This window comes from Carassius carassius, chromosome 32 (assembly GCF_963082965.1).
Source record: "Carassius carassius chromosome 32, fCarCar2.1, whole genome shotgun sequence".
Taxonomy (NCBI): Eukaryota; Metazoa; Chordata; class Actinopteri; order Cypriniformes; family Cyprinidae; genus Carassius; species Carassius carassius.
Genome location: NC_081786.1, coordinates 28,597,565 through 28,620,831, shown reverse-complemented (window position 1 = coordinate 28,620,831; position 23,267 = coordinate 28,597,565). Strand labels below are relative to the sequence as shown.

The following is a 23,267-nucleotide window of genomic DNA, read 5'->3' as shown; positions in this document are numbered from 1 at the left end:
GAATCATCAAATATCATCAACTCACACAAACTCAGCCACCAGTCAGATAAGTTCATTACATTTCATATATGCTCTCGGGCCTGATGGAAATTTACGCTGCTCAGCTGAAACTGGATCTGTGGACGACGTCCCATATGAACACAAAGTTCGGTCTGTGTGTCTGGATCTGCCTCTCAGCAGATGGTGTCCGATGTGAAATTCATCAGCGAGTCTCTGTGCCCGCTCAATACATGATGTGCATACTCAAGTGAGACTGGCCCATTTCTGTACTGAAGAAATGTTAAATGCTAATAAAGGACTGAGCTGATCTCATCTTCAGCAGAGCAACCAGTTTAACCCCTGCAAATGCAAAGGAGTCTGCTACAGGCCTTATACACTATGCTATTAGAATTAATCAGCTGATGACACAGATTAATCAAAATACCTTTCATATCTTACAGTTCATCCAAAAATTAAAATAGTCATTTACTTAACCTGTTCAGTTAAATTCATTCGTCTGTTGAACTCAAAGGAAGATCTTTTGTAGAAAGCTGGTAACCAAAGTTGCGTTTAGCCTTTGACTTCAGTAGTATACATACATACACACATATATAAACACATTTGGGCTGGGCGATATATCTAATGATATGATCATGCGCACCTAGTCAGTAAATCTGGTTCCGTGATTACCTCTAGATCACCATCACCTGCTTTCCATTAGAATTATATATTTTTAATTATTGTTCTGTTCTGACAAAATTGTTAAATTTAAAGGATTTGTTGTAAAGTAAAGGGAACTAAAAAAAATCCTGTTTGTACATTTGCCTATAACATTATTAGGCCTGCCGTTATTATTTCTGAATGTAATAAAAATGCAACTCACAAACCTAAATTTTATTTTTTTAAATATGCAGCAAACGAAAATAGGCGATTAATTTTTCATTAAAAATATATTGTTAGTTTTATGCTAACATGCAATCAAGGTCTTCGGACACTATACAAGATAAAAGTTAATTTAGGCTATTTAACATGCACTGTGACATTTTACCGTTTATAAACTTCAAGTCAGTTTAATAGTATTGAAATTCAAGTTGAATATGGTATTTAAAAAAAAAGGTTTTAATTGCTTAAATTATTTCTATGAATTAATAATATGTTATCATGACTTTTTCATCATAGCATTTTTTACGAGCTGTATTCATTTTCCATTTTGCAAACCATGCACACACTTTTTTTTCTTTTTTAAATCTATTAAATCACTCGCATAGCTCTAACAAGGTAATTTTTTATTTTTTTTTGAGGAATGTGCCACTGTCAGGGGAGTCACATCATCATTAGAGCTGCAAATTAACTCAGAAATGGAAAATAAGGGCTAATTGAGATTCTCTCTTTTATTCTTTATTTATAATGTTTATTCTTTTAGAAAATAAGTGTTTATTCTTTAATAAAATAAGGGACAGAATAAGGGACGATAGGGCTGTGACGGTGGCTGATTTTTACCACGGCGGTAGTCATGGACCAACAACCGCCGGTGGCGCGGTGTTTGAAAAAAAAAAAATAAATTAAAAACAAATATATATATATATATATATATATATAAGTGTCAAAATTTGCTCATTAACCAAGGCGATAATTTTTTTCCAGTTTAACGTATTCAAATTATTTTACGTAGGGGCGGGGATGGCCACCCACTCACAACTGCTGCTTCTGTCACTTTTTCTCAAGACAAGAAGTGAATTTATTCAGTCGCAGACTCGCAGAATGACTGAACAGGAAACGTTTCAGACACGCGCTCCACTTCACTTTATTATCAGGTGCAAGTTAAGCGAGCGCGGACGGTCCTGTGCTCAAAGGCGGTGCGCGCTTCCTTTGTGCGTATCCTTTCATATCAAACTGCGAAATAAACTATATGCAAGCAGTGTCGTGGTCAGTTAATTCATGGAATTACCAAAAAAGGTGATTAAAGCTGCCTTAAACTGTGCATGCATGTAATATAATTTATATATATTATATACAGGATATATTTATATGTATGCACGTCTAGAAATCAGCCCAGCACTGTCTCACTCATCTAACACATCCTATTTAACTCGTCAGTTAGTGTTTATTTGAGCACTTCTGTCAGTGAACGCCGCCTGCAAAACACTAAAATAAATATCAAAGAAATAATGTTTATTTAGGCTACAAGAAAGTAGCCTAAATAAGAAAGTTAAATACACCCTATCTAACGGACGCGAGCAATGCAGCGCAACAAAATACTCATTATAATTAGTGATGCTACACTGGATGTAGCACAACATGACATGATAAATCCCCGTCCGGTCTGTGAGGTAGGCTACTGACACAGAGTTCATATGTCCTGTATAGATACTAGACAGACTAAACCTGTCGCAATGCGGTTGTGTTGCGTCCGGTTAACTTTTCCGCCACCAAGCAAGCTCAGTAACTCCTCATCTGTCCGCGCTCTCTTTGAAATAGGAATCGTTGCCATATTTCTTGTTACCATCTTATTTATCGCGGTCTCGTTTGTATTTGGCCAGTTTGGAGAAAGCCTCACCAAACCTTACCAGCCAGCGTTTGCGATCACGAGAACTTGTGCAAACGCTGATGGGTGACATGAATGCAGATGACTCCAGATCGGCGATGTGGTATTTGCTTTCCCAACAAGATCCATCGCCCAACACTAAATTAATTTGCTGAATGCATAAACTGTATTTTCCCGCGCTCAAATCTGCCAATCTAAAGGAAACGCTGTGTTTGAGGTAATTTGTTAATTACCATAGACTTAGAACTTGCAACTATTACAGTTATTACACTTGTATACAAAACTTTGTATTATGTTTGTGACGTCACGTGCACTACCGCCGGTGGCAGTAGACAACCGCGGTAGCAACCGACCACCGCGGTGACGCGGTTGTCACGGCAACCGTCACAGCCCTAAGGGACGATCCAAATATTTGTAATGTACAATAATATAGGCCTATATCTGCCTGCAGTTAAAGTTATCATATTTGTTTTGATTCACCCATTTATGTAGGCTACAATTATTCTAAAAATAAAAATAATGTCAAAAAATGCCATCGGCCTGAATACATTTTACCATTATAGAATTGGGGTATTAATTTAGGAGGTGAAAATACTGTGAAATTACAAATGGCATGGGATTTTAAAGTAACTATAACAACTGAAGGTCTATGAAATATTAGTCAATAAAGCATTTTTTGAAACAATGGCACTTTAAGTTTTGAACTAAAATATTTCAACCATATATCCTGTGATTAAATAAAATGCATACTTTTCAATGAAAGAACACAGACTGTAGGTTGCTTCTGGTGCTTCAATATAATGAGCTCGAAGTTTAAGAATAGCCCTAGACTAGGGGTTTTTACTCTATTTAACAGCATTAGCTCAATGAAATACTTCCTTCAGGTAGGCTGAATGTTTTCCTGCCTTGCTAAATGTTGGGCTCATGATCAATAAGTTGTATTCGCCTGGCGGACAGTGAAGCTGCGTCAGTTAGCGCTAGCGCTCGCTGTGAAGAGGGAGCAGCTGACGGAGGATTACACTCGGTCTTAAAGCCTTCCTCAAACGCCTACGTTCACAAACAACAATGATTTTCGCAAAAATAATAATTATCAATTGATAATTTGTTATTATTTTGGTCTTTTTAATATAATAATATGGGCTGCAAGAAAATAATGAATAAAAAGTGTGCAGACATATTTCAACCCAGTAACATGACAACACACCGTTCCTAGCAGCTAAAAGAGTAAAGACTAAACAAGTATTTTGAGTCTGAAAGACAAGTGCACTTTCGTACTTTAGTTCAATCATGACAACTCTCAGATGATTTTAGCATAGTGATGGATATGACAACGTTAATGTATTTGGACTTGGTGAAACAGATCTGCTACACTGCTCCTGAAGTACAGGAACTTGCCACTAACAATGCATACGGCGATACAGTGCTATGAATATTTAAGACATACTGCTGCTGCACAAAGAGCATATTAAATAACCCACAGTAGATCTATATAGGTGGAGCTGGGGAAGGTGTAGGGCTTTAGAGAAACTCTAAAAGCGCACTGCTAGAATCTCAAGTAAATATTAGCCAGCTGTTTAAATGCAAAGATATATGCATTGATCTGCTCTTTTTACAGCAGGTTTAGTTTACAAATAACTGACAGTCAATCAAGACCTAAAGATGATTGACATTCACAATACTTAATACTAAAAACTGCATTATTAACTTGTCATGCGATCAGCTCTTGGTTCATTTCGAGTCAGTCATGAACAATTAACCGATTCAATCTGATCAGAGAGAGTTCAATGAGTCGTTGATTCGAGAAAAGCTGCAATTGAAACGAATCATTCAGTGTGGTTTGCGAACCGATTTAACTGGTTTACTGAAAAGAATCAGCTGGTTCACTATTTTGACATCAATAACTATTCTCAGAGCTGGTATCGATTTTGGCAAAAGTGTGACATTATGCTTTGGAATGTGTTTTCTTAATCCACTGCAAACATAAGGATATGTTAGGAGACCTACTATATCAGGCTCAAAAAATGAATCCTATGACCTCAGAAGACTCTGAAATCGATCATGGACAAATTTTATAGCCCAATTAACTTCCAACGTATGAAAAGCAGTTTAGCCTTGTTAAATTTCTAATTTTTGTGCCACAAAGTAAATGATGACACTTTTAAATTCAGTCTCTTCCAGTGAACCACACAAGAATTGTCTTCATTACGTCTCCTAGAGGCAATGAGAGTTGTTCTGCAGTCTTGAAAGCTCAGATGACTGCCATTCGCACAGAGATTTCGTTTATTTTTTAGGCTTGTACTCAGCAGGACCTTAACACGCTTTAGTGAGTCTGTCTGCCAATCACCCTCAACAACAAGCTACAGCAAACCTGCCCACTGCTACAAAAGAGGCAAAATAGTGAACGCTGGGCAGAAAAAAAACCCAACTCATTTGTAGCACAGGACAAGCGGTTCACACACATTAATCCAGTTCACTCGGCCATGCATCAGCATCCAGGGTCATCGCTTCTGAAGATAAACTTTACTTTCTCTTACTTTACTGGGCTGTCCGAAGAAGGAGTTGCTGGCACATCTCTGGTTGATGACGTCTCGTATCAGGTGTTTCTGGCCGTTGTAGGTGGTCAGTATGCTGATGCGTTCAGCAGGATATCCCAGCAGACGCATGTACATAAAGAGCGCCACCGCATACTCAGCCTCCGCTAGATTCTGCAAACAAACACACACACACACACACACACACACACGAGTTCATAATGTGCTGACAATATATACAATATTACAAAATCAACCCTTTTCAATTAATGTGATCATGATGTCATGACATGAGTAAATGACAGAAGTAACAGTGTTTTTATTTTAGAGCTCAAGAGAAATCAAAACAGAAAGCAAGTAAAGAATGAAAGAGCATTAAACAAACTAGACTGACTGATCTTGGTTAACGTTACTGATTATCAATGTAAACTGCTTCAGGAATCCCGTGCACTTTTACAGGACAGCATATCAATGTTGCAACATCTGGCTGATTTTTTTGTGGTTGATTTTACTGCAGTATTAAGAAATACGTAATAAGGACATTTACATAAACAGCTGTATCTGAATGAACTCCTGAAACCATGCACATTCAGCATGTGTACATTTAGTATTGCTCTAATAAATGTTCAAATGTGAACAGGTTTACAATGTAATAATTAGGGATGTCCAGATCCGATCACGTGATCGGAAATCGGGCCCGATCGCGTGGTTTCAGACTCGATCGGAATCGGACGTTACCTCCCGATCAGGACTCGGATACATATATATTCTCATTAATTTTTAACACATCTTTTGTTATGCGGTGACACAGAGTTAGACCCTTTTGACTCCACACAGAAACAGCGACGCGTGCGGCATGACATCACTTTGTTTTCAAGAGCTGGTGTGAATAAATATAGATTCAAACTCAAAGAGACATGATAGTTTGCGCATGACCTGATATTTCATTCGGACCCAGGATACAGCGAGATGAACATCACAGAGCGCTAAACTCTCATGCAGTGTGTGTTTCATTCATACTCGAAGCCGGAGCGCGCTCTCGCGCTGATATCAGGATATTTCTTAATACGGACAAAAGCGTCCAGCTATGCTGTGGTGCTCACAGGAAAACAGAAACTTATGCAAACACGAAGACATTAATATACGATCACGACAATAAATTGTTCTTCAAGTCATCTCCAGCAGGTGATAAATAAAGTATGAACAATGCAGTGCTGATTGACATAGTATTTATTACAGTATAGAAACTATTCTGCATTATTATGTGATAAACAGTGTTTGTAGTATATAAACAAATCATTATTATTTGTTATTGTCCAGCATTTATAGATTTCCAAGCCAATTAAAAGCTAGAGATTAGAGAAAAAATAAAGTTGCCTATACTACCAGTCAGAAGTTTTTGAACAGTAAGCTTGTTAAGGTTGTTTTTTTTTTTTTTTAAGAAGTCCCTTCTATTCACCAAGCCTGCATTTATTTGATCCAAAGTACAGCAAAACAGTAAGATTTTGAAATAGTTTTACTAGCCTATTTAAAATAGCTGTTTTATATTTGAATATATTTCAAAATGTAATTTATTGAAGATCCTGGATCTGTTTTTTCGCTCTTCTTTATTCTTTTTTTATGTATTATAGAAGTATCGGATCGGGACTCGGTATCAGCAGATACTCAAAATCAAATGACTCGGACTCGAGGACAAAAAAACCTGATCGGGACATCCCTAGTAATAATGAACGAACACTGCACTTTTAAGAACACTATACAAAGCTTAACAAATCATGTGAATCTCATAGTTCATTGCTGCCATGCAGCATATTTTCATCCCATCAAAAAACACACAAAAAAAAACCATTCAATTAGTGAACCCTTCTCTTGAACTAATTTGACTCAAAAAAAAGGCTAAACCTATGTGTTGAAATTGTAGGTGGAACGTAAACTTTACCTAAGAGCACTGCTGACACGGCAACAGCTCCAGTAGGGCACTAATAAGGGTACAAACCTACTAATAAGAGATGCTTCTTCAGCAGCTGCAAGCACTGACTGCGCAAACAATGTCCTTTCTATTGCTCTGTGAGAGGCTAATTCATACGGCCCATTAGAGTAGCGCACGTGTGTGTGTGTGTGTGTGTGCATGGATACTGTAATGAGGACAATTCCCTCCAAGACCCCAGTAAACAGTAGCGGAGCACACTCATGTGACTTGCACACTGCTTGCCGTACACTCATCACTTATGAACAATGCAGAGTATCAGGAGCTTCAACACAAACCCGCCAGGATCCTCAAAAATCCATGCCATGAAGTTAGGCCTCGTCTTTCCTCAACTTAACATAAGAGGATGTTACCTTTTTGGTATATGAAGTTCATATTGACATTTTTTCCATGCTTTAATTGAATCTTTGCTATTTTACAATTTTATAAAAAAAAAAAAATTTCTTTTGTCCCAAATCCAAACCTTCCATTACAGGAAAAATCCATTATAAAAATATTAACCATTACTTGTATAAAATGTAATTTCCGCCACAGAATGAATGACGATTTCTGAGGTGTTTTGGAAATGACATGTTTATGATGATTGAGGGCAGTGTTGATGATTCTTGGGTTGCACGTGTATCACAGTCACCTGATAAAAGTAGGGGTTGGGTTCAGATTCACCCACGCCGTTGAAGTCCTCCACGTTAACGAGCTGGAAGTCGAAGGTGAATCCAGGGTTTGGTGCCTGGAACTCAGGCTGGAGCTGAACATGAGGGAGGTTCCCTAGCTGCTTATAGCGCCAGTTATACAGGTTACACAGACTGCAACACACACACACACACGAGAGAGAGAGAGAGACAGCGTCAAAACAGGACACTTCACTACAAATCTGATGAAGAAACAAACTTGTCTAATGCAAGCAGGCCTATATGATTCTATTGAGGCAGCTCTCAGCTTTCACACGAAACAAACCAGACGTGCCATCACAAAAGCATCTTTCCAGTTTGAGAAATGGACTGACCTGGCCCGTGCTCTGCCCTGGGCGTCCAAGTCTACAGTAGGGACACCCAGACGCACAAAGCGAGTAAAAAGTGACTGCTCCATGTTTGAATACTTCTGAAAGGCCATGTTCTTGATGACAGGAGGCAACTGATGATGATCACCAATCATAATCCAGCGTTTGAGTCGACTGTAACCATCCTCTGGATTCTGCGTAACACAGAGACAGAAACGTTTGAGGCAGCAAGGTTACGTTACGATGAGTGAAAACAACACCATGCATCACATTTGCTGAATAAAAATCCAATACTTGATTCTTACTAATTCTGGTTCATGTATGTAACACTCTCTCACTAAATGTGATGTGCCTTTTGTAGCATTTCTGCTTTCGACATCCTTTTGTAATGTCATGTCCTGAATCCAGAGAACAAGCCCCTTTTACTACCAGAATAACTTCTACAAGGACAAGACTGCTGTCTTCAAGTGTGTTTTCAGGCCCATTTTGACACGTATGAATGATTCTGAAGACATTTCACTCCTAGTCATGACTTCCACCTTTGCTGATTTTAACCCTTATGCGTTGTTGGGGACGTTTTTGTCCACTAGGGGGTAAAGTTAAGTCTTATTTTGGCCACAACTTTCTCTGTGTTTGAGCTAATGGAATGATTTTTGGTGACAAATCTTATTTTGAACCATATTTTGGGAAAATGCTTTGAAATTTTTCAAAAACTCAACGGTACACTGTGGGCAAATTCACTACCCTTTCGGTATGTTTGTGGATGAAAACATCCACTAAATTAAACTGCTGTAAAAATGTATCAGATAAATTATTGTTTTTAATTTTTTTTGCATAAATCTATTAATCAACCTCAGTCCTGATCAAAACTACCAAATGTTTAAAAAAAATCCAAGATTTTATCTAAAGGGTTAATGGTCCCACCTAGTGATCAACTGTAAAAATAACAAATTTTACCTCTTCCCAACAGTGAAAACCACAAACAATCAAGAACGCATGATTATATGGTGTCATGGCTTTGCAATCAAAAAATGTTGTTATAATGGAAGTCAATGGTGCAAAAACAGCCACCAACAACAAATTAAAATCTAAATCAAGCCCAAGACTGTTATAAAAAAGTAAAAAAAAAAAATCCAGCCACAATTACTTTTATATTGAAAATAAGTAATTTTGACTAAACTAACTAACCAGGCTAGACTAAATTAGGCCATAGTTCAGTTAGGACATTTAAGTTATTTTTATAAACATGCCTTAGTAAAAACATTGCTGGCGGTTATTTTAAGACAAAATAAAGGCACTGATATAATTTTAAGATCAGTCAGAGCAAATTTCTTTCAGTTGAAATAGCTCAGACTTAGATTTTAGTCTGGCATTAGGCTTAAGCCTTATCTGTAAAACCAGGGGAACATAACATAACACCCAAAGTAGATTTTAGGAGAAAGAGGGTTGTACCTGTAGCAGTAGCGGGATGAAGGTCTCAATCTCCAGGATTTGAGCTGCCTCCTCCATCAGGATATTATCATACTAGAGAAAGATCAAGCATGTGAAGATTGAGGCAGTGAACATTATTGTTAAGTGTAGACTAAAAGATTTCATTTCAGTGAATCGGTTCATTCAGACCATTTTAAACGACCAGTTAAAAACACTGATTCTCATTTGTTGTGATGTGCACTACATCAAAGGTTTGGACACAAATTTCTTTCAAATATTTCATATTAGTAGCAAAGCAATAAACTCATAAATGGGTAAGTGCTGACGTCCTCTGTGCCACTGATACCTTGAAGCCCAGCTCCACCAGGTCGTGGCGTTTGAGGGCGGCGTGTGTGCAGGTCATGGCGATGATCTTGGCCTCTTTCACCAGCAGGTATTTGGATCTGTCCAGTCCACTGCGCAACAGCTCAAACGCCCTGAACTCCTGCAGAAGACCAGATGCATTCATGATCACCTCGCTGCTTAAACCACACAAACTCTGGTAAAAACACAGCTCCTCGAACTCAAATCATTAAAAAACCAGTCACAGTCTGGAGTAAAAACTGAAGTCCATAACTCCATCAAAAAATGTGAATGGTAAAACATGCATTCATACAGCTGACATACTGAGTGTTTCTGACACTTCTCCCTGCAGAATGATCAATTTAAGCAGCAAGAACAAAAACAGCTCAGTTTCAATCAGACGGTCCAAACGGAGCAAACACATACCATTTGGTGCAATAATTTTATATGACAAAACAGTAAGATGAAATTGTGAGGCTTGTAAAGCAAATCAATGTGATATTTACAGGTAGACACTTACATAAAATTATTAATTAACAGTCATCACTCTTTATCTCCAATAATAGCGAAGAAATCTGCAGATCAAATATGACACAATAGGTTTAAATGTGGGGAGTCATCACAATATTTTAAATGACTATGAATTTCACAAGGTGAGGTTGGCGTTTAAATCTCTAGCATAGGAGATTGTGTTTCTTTCTACTTCCTGTCATGTGTTAGAAACCGCATCTCTGGTTTCCTCTCAGCATGGGCGGCTCACACAGTTATTGAGTATCTGTTTCTGTTAAATCTGTGCATGAAGAGAGGTTAACCCAGCTGGATATTTTCAGGACCACATCCACTGGGAAATGAATATTTGATGCCCTTCTGCATTAATATTAATCCAATCAAAGCATTCAATATTGATGAGGCCACGTTTCAACCCTGAGTCTTCAGCAGTGACGCTTGAGAGACAGTGATGTCCAAACAGACCCAAACACAGCAGCACTGCGGCTCTGACGCACAACTTTATCACAGGAGCCAGATGAACACACAGGATGAAAGGACGAGAAATCGGCATCAAAGAAAGGGGCATGCCAGAATAATGGGCTTAAAAAAAGAGAGGAGGGAGATTATTATTGATGGATGAACAGACTATAACAAGCTCTGATCAGAACAAATACGTGCAAACTAGAGGTCGACCGATAGTGGACCTTACCGATACCGATACTGATACCGATACCGATAGCTGGATTGGAACACACTGGATGATACTGATTAATCAAGCGATAGATTTTTAAATAGCTACTGAACAAAAACTTAAATAATGCTTTATAATTACTATTAATTATTTGTAAATGTAAATATATAAATATTAACTATTATATTGATCAAAGTTAGTTAATAGTTTATTAACTAATGTTGACAATCTTAATGTTACAAATGGGCTCTTATATCTACACAAAGGCCATAGCATTTTAATTAGCCCACATAAATATGGATATTGTATGTATATTATAAACACACTTTATTTGCTTCTGTTTTAGAACACTTTATAATTATATGATTATATGATAGCAAAAGCACAGCACTAGGAGAGCAGATGCATCGCGTTTAATTCAAGCGGCTGTCTAAAATGGTTTATTTAATCACTACATGGACATAAGTTTGCTTCAAGAATGAACAATGCGACAGATGAACAGCAAACAACAATATATATTATAGCTCTCTAAATTAAGCATACTTTATTAGAGCCACAGAAAGACAAAGGCTTTGCTAAAAAATGCACAATACACAATTTTAAGGGTGACATCATAATGGACATTAATAATGATTTGGGACAAATTTAATGTAATTTAATGGAGAACTATGTAAATGGCTCTCTGTGGCATCTGTTTTCTGCATTTAAATCCCACTCTATGCAGAGCAGCCTGATGTGTCAAAACAAACTACATGAGTCAATGATTTCTGCCTCTAGAGGACGCTCTCGCGCTCACACGGTATAATGACACATTGTTTTTACACTGTACTATTTATTAGGCTACAACTTCTCTATTTCTAGATAAACCTGTCCCTACCTAAAAGTTGCTAAAAAACCCCACTGTTTTGTTACTATGCTTTTCATTTTCTATGCACTTCTCTTTACCAGAACAAGCTGCAAAGTGCACAAGACTTTAATGTCGACAGTAAAAGGTCTGACTGTTAGGGATGCATCGATCCGATACTCAGGATCGGTAATCGGCTCTGATACTGGCATTTTCTGATGACCGGGTATCAGACCGATACAAATCTGATATTGTGCGTGTACTATTGTGTTATTGTTGAGCCCCAAGAAAGGCACAAAAACAAAGCACCAAAATGTTTTCATGGACATATTTCAAGATATTCTGAAGCTGTTCCATAGTTCAGTGTGAGGTACAGATTAATACTGAAGTCATTAAACTCAGTTCATATAAACTCTTCTCTCTACTGCGGCCGTCTGTCATTCTCCATTCAGTGTTCAAACTGTGTGTCTCGTTCGGTTCCTACAGTCAGAACGATGAAATGCTCCTCAAGATCACACAGTAACTGAGGCTTAAAACTGTTCAAAGAAAAGGCTCATTAAACTAACGCACAGATTTAATACACTACGTATCAATATCTACTAGTACTAGTGATGTCTGGTTCAGTTCACCAAATCAGACTGAATCGTTTGAAACGGTTCGTGTCTCCAGTAAACAATCCACAAATGTATTCACTTTTTTAACGTGGCTGACAGTCGAAATAAACCAATTATCTAAATTAGTAATTAACTTACTCTATATTGCTGCTCTATACTGGTGCCTTTAGTATTATAATTCTTTTCTGCGTAATCAAAGATTATTAATAGTCTTTCTTGTTCTGTCCTATCTATCACATGTTGCCGCCTTTATTACTGAGCTATACATTTAAAAGAAACGTCTTTTTGATTTCTATATAAATGTATATACTTGAGTTTACATGAATGTATTTTACAACAATACAAAGAGCAATGTGTAACCTTTTACCAGATTTTAGACTTATTCAACTTTTATGTGTAAATAAATATTTCACTAGATTTTATAAAATTGTGCGCCCTTGATTTTTCTAGAATCTAGAGTAACTTTTGCTGCTGAACTACCCACTAAATTAGTTTATAATAGTGATTTTTACATAGATTGTGATTATATATTTTCTCATTAAAATCAAGTTGTGTATATCTAGTAGATCATGTTTAACACACAAAAGAGTGATGATCAGGTCAACACAGAGAAGTATAGAAATTCTACAATGAATAAAAATATGGTATCAGATCAGTTCTGAAAAAATGGTATCATTGTCTCTCTACTGACTGTATTCAATTGTATTAAAAAAATATACCCATAACAGGCCAAATACACATGGTTATACATATTAATGAATAACATTTACGCACACTTTTTTTTGCTTTTAAGAAACGTCTCTTTTGCTCACCAAGGCTGCATTTATTTGATCACAGTAAAAATAGTGTTAAAATACTGTTTTCTGTGGGAATATCTTGTTAAACTAATGTATTTCTCTGATGCTCCGCTGTATTTTCAGCATCATTCCTCCAGTCTTCAGTGTCACATGATCTTCAGAAATCAGAATATTGATGATTTACTGCTCAAGAAACATTTCTGATCATTATCAATGTTGAACAGTTGCGCTGCTCAATATTTTTGTGGAAACTGTGATGAATTTTATTTTTCAAGATTCACAGGTGAATAAAAGTTCAAAAGAACTGCATTATAATGCGTCCTTGTTGACCCCAAACTTGAATAGTGGTTTTTATAAATGTACAGAGTAGGAAAAAGTCCACCATAATTAACAACCCAATTTGAGCCCTACCTCCAGGTGGGTGAAGATCTTGCGGATGTGGCGGTAGCAGCCCTCAGCGATGTCCATGTCCTCCTGATAGGACTGGCCTTTGAACACCGGCTGAGGAGCGTTGGAGAAGTACTTATGGAAGGGGAAGTGTGACGCCACGTCCTCCGTCTTCGTCTCTCGGCCGGGTTTTGGCTTTACTTTACTCATGTATTCCTCCCAGCGTGACATTACCTACAACACCCGAGACACACACACAGATAGATAGCATCAGTGCCTGGGGATTTCATGGGAGGAACTCATTAAGAACACTTCACTGGACACACAGCCTCGTCACAATCCACACTGAATTCATCTGTGATCTGAGCTAATGGTCCGGACAGATCCCCTGAGGTGCTAATATGAATCTCCAGGCCACAGCGTGATGGATCGAACCACAGCGAGAGATAAGAGCAAAACAAATGAAAGCAGACCTGTGTGAAGCTTAGCTCAGATTCACATGTCAATGCTGCGCTACAGACCAGCGGTTCTCATTAGTGATGCAGAATGCCATCAAAAATTTAAAAGTTTTTATTTAACCGGAAACTGAAACCTAAGATAATTTTTTTTGTTCAAAAAAGTTCTACTTCCATCCCATGTTCATACTGTGGTTGTAATTACTACTTTCAATGACAGATTTATTGAAACATACAGCAATAAAGATGACAGGTCAAGTAAAAATATGAATGCGCATGAAAATGTAATACAGCGCAATGAGGTTTGTTATCAAACTGACAGAATTGGAAAGCAAAGACTGTGTTTCATATTAGTAGCAGAATTGTAAAATGAATAGATGCGATTATGTTGAGGTGCTGAACTAAGATTCCAGTTCATGCCGTTTCTCTCTAATAAATGGGATTTATTGGCTGGTGGCTCAGATCACTGGGAACTGCAACATCCAGGAGCAGCTTCTTCCCTCATGAACAAATGCCTCTCAAGGTCTCTCTTTGTGCACGACTCTCACTCTTGTGCAATATCTTTGACTCACTCCTATTTATTCATAATCTTTAATTATTGTTATGTCTTGTTGCATTTGTATGTTAGCAAATTCCTGCAAGCACACTAGGCAATAAGGCCCTTTCTGATTTTCATGTATATCATATGATGCTTTTTGTTTTATTTGCAGGAAACAAATCATGCAGTAGTGGTACAGCACAGCAAGAGAGGCACAGCTAAATATCCAATTTTTTGGTATTAAAGTTTTTTTCAATAAGAATTATATTCATCTGTATTGTAAAATCAACTAATTAATTAAAAAAAACTGTCAAGTCACTGTACGTTACTGCAAAACTTACTACTATTACTTTTTTTAATGCTACCTTAGTAAGATAATATTTTATCTACCATATGCAATCTTATTTTCTTCAAATAACATGGGATTTGTTTTGCTTTCAGAGCAATCTGAAAGCAGATGTTTGCGCTACCATCTTCCTTTGTACAGAAATGAGTCAAAGAGAAGCAGATGCATGAAGCAGATTCTGTCCAGAGGCAGTGGTGTGTGATTGAGGTTGTGCACCTGGTAGAGGTAGAAGTGTCCAGCAGTCTCACAGGTGTAGGAGACATCACCGGGAACATCCAGACTCTCCTGCAGACGCGCCACCTCCTGCAGGAGCTCCAGACGACGAGACAGAACATAGTTCACTCTTCCATACCTGACACAGACCAGAAGATCATGTTCCATGAAGATATTTTGAAAATTTCTTACTGCAAAAATATCAAAACTTAATTTTTGATTAGTAATATGCATTGCTAAGACCTTCATTTGAACGACTTTAAAGATGATTTTTTTTCAATATTTAGATTTTTTCGCTCCCTCAGATTCCACATTTTCAAATAGTTGTATCTCAGACAAATATTGTCCTCCTAACAAACCATACATCAATGGAGAGATGATTTATTCTGCAGAAACCTCAATTAAATTTTTTTTAACTTATAATTACTGATTTTGTGGTGCAGGGTAATATACTATCTATCTATATATATATATATATATACACAGTACAGACAAAAAGTTTGGACACTCCTTCTCATTCTCAAATAAAGAAAGAGTTCTCTTTATTTTCATGACTATGAAAATTGTAGAGTCACACTGAAGGCATCAAGGGCTATTTGAGCAAGAAGGAGAGTGATGGGGTGCTGCGCCAGATGACCTGGCCTCCACAGTCACTGGACCTGAACCCAATCGAGATGGTATGTATCAAAATGTATGGACTTTTTCAAATTGGAATTTATTATGATAGGAGATTTTAATACTGATATTAAAAAAAACAGATCGTTCTGGCCGTTTACATCAGTTTACATCAGCTGATCAAAGAAACCACACGTGTCTGTTTTCCACTCAAACTATTATCGACCTTGTGTTAGTGTCAGATAAGTCTAGGATAACAGAAAGTGGGGTAATTGATTATGGATTGAGTGATCATTCTATTGTTTTCTGTACTCAAAAGATTAAGAAAGCAGTGTTGAATTGTCATAGGTCTATAAGAATTAGGTCATCGAAAAGATATAGTAAAGAAGCACTCAATGACTGCTTGAATTTAACAAACTGGTCTGTTGTGCTGCAATGTAAGAAAGTTGATAAAGCATGGTGCTTATGTCAAGTTTTTAGAAGTCGTAGACAAGGTAGCCCCTTTTAAAGTAGTAAGAGTTAAACAGAGGACAGAAACCTGGATAAATGATGATATTCTCAAGGCAATTAGGATGAGAAATAAAAAGTATGACACATTTAAGAGAAATAGGGTTGATCAGAATTGGACAGAGTACAAAAAGGTGAGAAATGAAGTGAGCAGATTAGTGGTCAATGGTAAAAATACTTATTTTAATGAGAAAATTGTGTGAGAAAATATAGAAATGATTCAAGTAAGTTATGGAAACCCCTCAAGCAGCTTGGCTACAATAATAGGTTGAAAACAAAAGGCAGTAACATAACTCTTGATTTGGGGAATAATGTCACAGCAGAAAAGGTGACAGTGGCAGATAGGTTTAATAATTACTTCTCATCAGTTGCTAGTAAACTAGTGGAAAAACTAACTGTCCAGTCAGGGCAGTACTGGGAAAGTAACATCTTTGAGTTTTACTCTCGGCCAGAGGTCAAACCAGATGGCTTCTCTTTTGAAAAGGTGTCAGAGGCAGCTGTTCTTGAGAAACTTAAAATCCTGAATAGCTCAAAAGCCACTGGATTTGACCATATTCCATCTAGATTTTTAAGAGATGCTGCTGAGGTTATAACCCCATGTATCACCCATATTATAAACATGTCTTTTGGGCAAGGATATTTCCCTATTGATTTCAAGCTTGAATATTTCCACTTCACGAGAAAGGGAGTAAATTAGACATTGGAAACTATAGACTGGTCTCTATTCTTTGTAGTCTGTCAAAGATAATTGAAAAGATCATTTTTGAACAGTTTGACGAATATTTAGCATCACACAATCTACTCTATGAGTTTCAGTCTGGCTTTCGTAAATCACATTCCACTGACACCTGTTTATTGTTCTGACCGACCACATTAGGAGGGAGATAGATAAAGGTCATTTTTGTGGTATGGTCATGTTAGACCTACAGAGGGCCTTTGATACCATTGACCATGGTATCTTGGTTCGTAAATTACAAGCCATTGGTTTTAATGACTTAGCAGTCAAATGGGTGCGATCTTATCTTAACCCTCTGGAGTCTAAGGGTATTTTTGGGGCCTGGAGAAGTTGTGTCATGCACTGACATTTGTGCTTTTTTCAGTTTCTTATAAATATCTAAATGGGTAAAGTCTAATCTCACTGTAATCAGCACAAACTGGGCTATAATAATAATAATGTGAAATGCATGCATGTACATGATTGTATTTTTGAGAAAAATGTTATGCGTGGTTAGTGAAAAACTAAAAATGTTAAATCACTTGAATAAGGCAATAAAACACATACAGAACATTGGTTCCCGGGACTTTTGAGAACTGGAGCTTGTAGCCTAGAATTTTTCTTTCTAAATTATGTGAAAATCATCCTGTTTACTCACTTACAGAAAACAATATATTGATTTAAATGTTCTAAGACACTTTTTGTTGGTAAAAGTCATATGCAAGTAGGCGTCAACTATCAAGAATATCATTGTGATTTACACCTGAGAAGACAAAGCCCCGCATAATGAGCTGCATAATGAGCTGCATAATGAGCCGTTCAGTCATCTGTGCCACTGAGAGGGAGGAGTTACAGGAAAGAATGTGAGAACAAAATAAATCTATATAATTTTATGTTTGTAGTTTATTTAGAATATATTTAATTATCCCACAACATAATTTAATATCCACTTGCGAGTGCAGTTAAACAGTTTATCAGTAACAATCAAAGCTGACTTTCAAACAATTTTTTTGCATCATTACTCCAGTCACACAATCCTTCAGAAATCCTTTTAACAATCTTATTTTCTACAAAAAACATTTATTGTTATTATTATTATTAATGTTGAAAAGAGCCGAGAATATTTTTTCAGGTTTTTTAGGGGGGATAAATTGAAAAAACAGCAATGTTTGTTACATTTATTTGTTACATTTATATTATTTACGTCAAGCTTTTGAATGGTATAGTATTGTATATTGTTATTGAAACTTCATAATATTTCACTTGGTTATACATTTAGTCAGGAATTATAATTTGGAAAAGTCTAACTAGTAAAATGTTTACACGTTCTGTAAAAAATAATACAAGTATTTAAATGAATAAAAAGAGACTTACACATGTTTATGATCTCTACTGAATAAAGTGCTTCATTCTTTTTTTTCTGAGGAAATCTATTTCTCAAATTCTCAACCACATGACATCTTTTTGGGGTGAATTATGTGTTATTCCTCTCATCGCGAAGCAAACAGTAAAATAAAAAAAACTTGAACAGTCTCACTGCGTTGTTTTCTGTTGTATGGGCGTATTCAAGCCGCGCGCTTCAGTGAAACATTAGAATATGAATAGAGCGTTCAGCGCGGGGGCGTGGTCACATTAGAAGATAATGAAGGGAGACGTGAAAAACGGACATGGTGTTGTTTTCATATGGATTTATCACAGAATCTGTTTTCGGTGGCACTTCTTTAGTTTAAAAGTAGACATGCCAAGCTTTCTATAGATATCTCTCTCATGTCTCTTCGTTGAGTATTCACTGAGTTACAGTTCATTTTAATGACGTGTTTGTAAATGAAGATCAGCGCAGACAAAGGCTGCAGACAGCAGACCTTGTTTGTTATCTTTATTTAATAAGTGCACAAAGTTTTTTTGTTATGTCTGTATACAAAAAAGGTAGACCATTTACAGATTCGATTGATCTATTGCTCTTATCTGTACGATCAAAACTGAAAGTGTAATTTAAGTTCTTTTCGGGGTTATCAGGAGAAAATGACTCATAACGGGTTTACGTATTAATCGACTCCAGAGGGTTAAAGATAGGAAACAGATGGAGGATATTGGAGAAACAAGGTCTCAACCACAGTGTATAGAATGTGGGGTTCCTCAAGGGAGTGTTTTGGGCCCACTTTTTTTCCTTCTATACATTAATGCCCTTAAGACTGCATGTTCATGTGAACTTTTTTTATATGCAGATGACTCTGTGTTATTGTTTTCACATAAAGATAAGAACATAGTTGAAAGAACTAAGTGTAAAACTAATGTCAGTAGGTGGATGTCAGATAATAAGCTATCACTTCACTTAGGGGAAAACAGAATCCATACTGTTTGGGTCAAAAATAAAATTGAAAAGATCCCCTGGTTTTAAGGTTTTAGTTGGTGATAATGAGATTAATGTAAAGGACTCTGTTAGTTACCTTGGCTGTGTGCTGGACTGCCACTTGTCCAGAATCTCAAAGTTTTTGGACAAAAAAGCTAAGATAATTCTGGCTTAAAAAGATAATAAATCTATGCAGTGCAGGACTAGCCAGGATTTTGGGTTATGCTGTTTAGTCCCATTCAGTGTGATTGATTTGAGTGCAAGCCAGAGCACCTTCACTGGTTTCTTTGCTGAAATCATAACAAGTTAGTTGATGAATGTTTTGGCAAGATTAATAATTTTAGCTAATTAACATGTGAAATGAGCTATTAAGTTATTAATGCGAACCTCCGCATAATAATTCCCATACAATCAAACCAGTTAATCTTGAGCTTATCTGTAAAGAAGCATATTTCAAATAAATTATAGTGAATCTAACATGCATAAGTAATAGGATGTATGAAAATGCAGTTTGTATTGTAGAATATCAAAGTGAGATTTGCAATCAAGACTGTTCAGTGCTTGATCCAAACACTGCAGAACACATGACTGCTGTCCCCAGCCTGGTGTCCCCAGCCTGAAAATCGCATTCGATTTTTTGCACAGCCCTAGCTATAAGGCTTGTTTTGAACCTCCCAATGAGAACTCATCTTGATATTTCTCATTTTCAGACTATTGGGTGGAAAAAAACTAGATGATCATGTCTCTCAGATTCATCTGTGCATGGTGCATAGGACTGTGCATGGGGCTGTCCCCAAATATTTGAATAATTATTTTAATAGAGTGAGAGATGTACACAGCTACTCTATCAAAGGCAGCTCTACGGATTTTGTACCTCCAAAAGTTAAGAGTAATTTAGGTAGAGAGTCCTTCTTGTTTGTCGCAACAAGCTTGTGGAACAGGTTGCCAGAGAATTTAAAGACAACCAGAAGTTTAGGAGGTTTTAAGCAGGCACTGAAAAAATGGCTCATATGCCAATGTTAGTATGTCAGTATTTTATAGTTTTGTCTTGACTGTTTTTATTTTTTGTGTTATATGGATGTGATGGTTGATGTTTGATTTATTGCCACTTGCTTTGTCTACCTTTACTCAGGACACCAATGGAAATGTGTCATCCTGACTTGTTTGTTTCTTTCACTGTATGATGCAAAGTAGTATCGTATTTTAAACAAAATGGTCAAATAAATCAAAAAAAAAAAATCTGTGCTAGGATATTTGCATAAGGCGATCTAATTGGCTGACACCTGTATTGGCAGAATTTGAAACGTTTTTAACTTCTGCCACAAGCAACTGACCCATAATTCAGTTTGGCAATGCTTGACGTCACTCCATTCAAAGTAAGTGAGAGGCGATGATGCCAATGGCCCGTGTAAATGTACCACTACTGTTCCGCCATGAAATATATGTCATTCAACACGACCAATCAGATTTGTAAACCTATCACTATACCTTTAGGTTCGAGATCTTTAGGTTTGCTGTCAAAAATGCCAGTGTGAACACTAAGCAGACCAGGACCAAATGTATTGTTTTCTTTTTCTTTTTTGGTCTGGACCAAACGAACCAAGAGAACCGGACTACAAGTGTGAACGCACTATTACAAGCAAAATTACAAAATTGACTAGAATACAAAAAGTAAAAAAATAATTTAAATAAATAAAAGGGAAAAACGTGCATCTACATTTTAAAATGTTAACCAACAAATAAATAATTATTATCTTTTTGTTTTACATGCTCCTAAATATATTTTACAGTTGGCACACATATTTTAGTCAGAAGTGATGCTCACGCTGATTCTTCCTTAGTCTTTTCACCACCTAGTGTGACTGTAGCGAAAACAGTTTCAGATTCAATGGAGGATTCAAGTGTTTTTGTACATACAGAAATTAATTATATATGCAGGTACTGGCGGATACAAGAGGACGAGAGTCTGTACTGCACATGGGATCAAACATTAATGCTGTGTAACGTGGGAACAAGCAAAACAAATACACCTTATTTATTATTAACTACATCTAATGTTCAAACATTAACACCAGAAAGCAGCACGTCTGAAGTCATCTGCTTTGGCTGAACCACTCATGTTTGTTTTCTACTGCATTCTAGTTTAGGGCTGCGCAAATAATCCAATGCGTTTATCATGTGTATTTCATCAGTAAAGCCGGTTTCTTTGATTGGCAGTAAATCATCTGCTTTCAGATAGAGCAGCATTTGCTACACAGAGCCGTAGTTCACTGACAAGCTACGCAATATTGTGTACATAATCGCAGGTGATTCATCGCCGATAATAAACGCGATATTGCGTAACTTGTCGTTCACTTCTATGTTTCAAGTGTTACCAGCACATGCCATTGTTGGGCAGAATTTAAGTTGGACTTCCGGTACTGATAAATGCCTTTTCATTATTGCCACTTTATTTATTTCTGTTTTATGTTGGTAACTTTTTATAGGTAAATTAAACTACTTTTATGGAGAAAATGTTTGAATAAATTGTTGGAAAATTTGTTAGAGTTGTTATTTATAGCTACGGTTATGATTTATTGACAAATTAACAAAATAACAATCATAATCAAAGAATAAAAAAAAATAATGAACAGATTTATCAGGGGAAAAAATATGATGAAAAACTGACTAAACAGAAAAATAATTGATAGAAGAAAAACAAAATCATTTACAGCGGCCCTAATTATAAAACATCAAGGGAAAAAAAAGGTTATTGTAATACATGCACAGTAAATCAGAACTGATTTGGCCCATGCCACTGCGCTAAGTGTGTGTGTGTGTGTGTGTGTGTGAGAGAGAGAGAAAGCTGCACCTGCTGAAATCCTTCTCGGTCTCTAGCTCTTCTTCTCCATGTCCCATACGCAGAAGGTGACGCTCATCGATGTCTAATGCCATGATCTTCTCAAACAGCTGGTTCAGAGCCTGAACGAGACAAACACACACATATTCAAAAAACTGACATTCAGTAGAGAACGGTAAAATGATGTTTTTTCCCTATAGTCCCTATAATTTCTCACAGATGTTGAAAATTGGTTTAATGGTCATGATTTAGCAGTTGAAGTGACAGATTTGTGATCCTAACCGAATCATTTCTTCAGTAACGGTGCTGTGTGTGTGTACCTGATTCGAGTGTGTGACGATAAGCGTCCTCTGCTCGGGGAAGTTGTGGTACAGGTTGGAGATGATCTGAACAGCCACGTCTGTTTTTCCTGTGCCGGGAGGACCAACAACCTACAGCAAAGAGAGAGAGCAAGATAAACACACAGGGACAGACTGACAGACACCTTCATTACAGACTGAAAACCAGAAATACCAGTAACTGCAGGGAGACACAAATCTCTCTCTTATTATTGAATGGGAGGAAAATAAGTCACGAGGCAAAGCATAGAACAGAAAAACCTTCGCATTTCTCATATTATAATAGTTTAGAAAATGGTGATAAAATGAGAAGAACTAGGAGTTAAACTGTCAGAACAAATTCATCTTGATAATGTCAGATAACTTTAATAGAACGGCATGTAATGAATTCATTCTGTTCAGTCTGTGGTGTAAAAAGATCACATTTGAAATTAAAGAAAAAACACTTAAGCAAAACATGCTCAGGTCAAAGTGTCTGAATAATTTTTAGGTATAATAGGTCAGGTTTTATTTTGCCATCCTCACTTAAATAAAGTGTCCTGCACCCACAGGCGCATATCCACACACACACACACACACACACACACACAAATGATTGAAACACTAGTGTTTTCAGCAGTTAAAATAATGTTTTATGTCAGATATTTCTATCTTTTGCTGTATTGTGTCAGTAGGAAATATAGTTTAGATTTCCAAACATTTATTTTGTCATTAATA

At 36.8% G+C, this 23,267-nt stretch overlaps 1 protein-coding gene across 2 annotated transcripts in view; it reads right to left on the bottom strand.

Annotated features, from left to right (window-relative positions):
* Positions 1-23,267, bottom strand: part of aqr (aquarius intron-binding spliceosomal factor) — a 57,298-nt gene that overhangs the window by 5,653 nt on the left and 28,378 nt on the right. For both annotated transcript variants that reach the window (XM_059520904.1, XM_059520905.1), the window contains exons 23-31: positions 22,533-22,643; positions 22,225-22,334; positions 15,190-15,325; positions 13,659-13,868; positions 9,817-9,954; positions 9,492-9,563; positions 8,046-8,233; positions 7,674-7,845; positions 5,059-5,229 (exon numbers count right to left, since the gene is read on the bottom strand). In XM_059520904.1, coding sequence (XP_059376887.1) covers positions 5,059-5,229; positions 7,674-7,845; positions 8,046-8,233; positions 9,492-9,563; positions 9,817-9,954; positions 13,659-13,868; positions 15,190-15,325; positions 22,225-22,334; positions 22,533-22,643 — 1,308 coding nt within the window. The remainder of the gene's footprint in view (positions 1-5,058; positions 5,230-7,673; positions 7,846-8,045; positions 8,234-9,491; positions 9,564-9,816; positions 9,955-13,658; positions 13,869-15,189; positions 15,326-22,224; positions 22,335-22,532; positions 22,644-23,267) is intronic.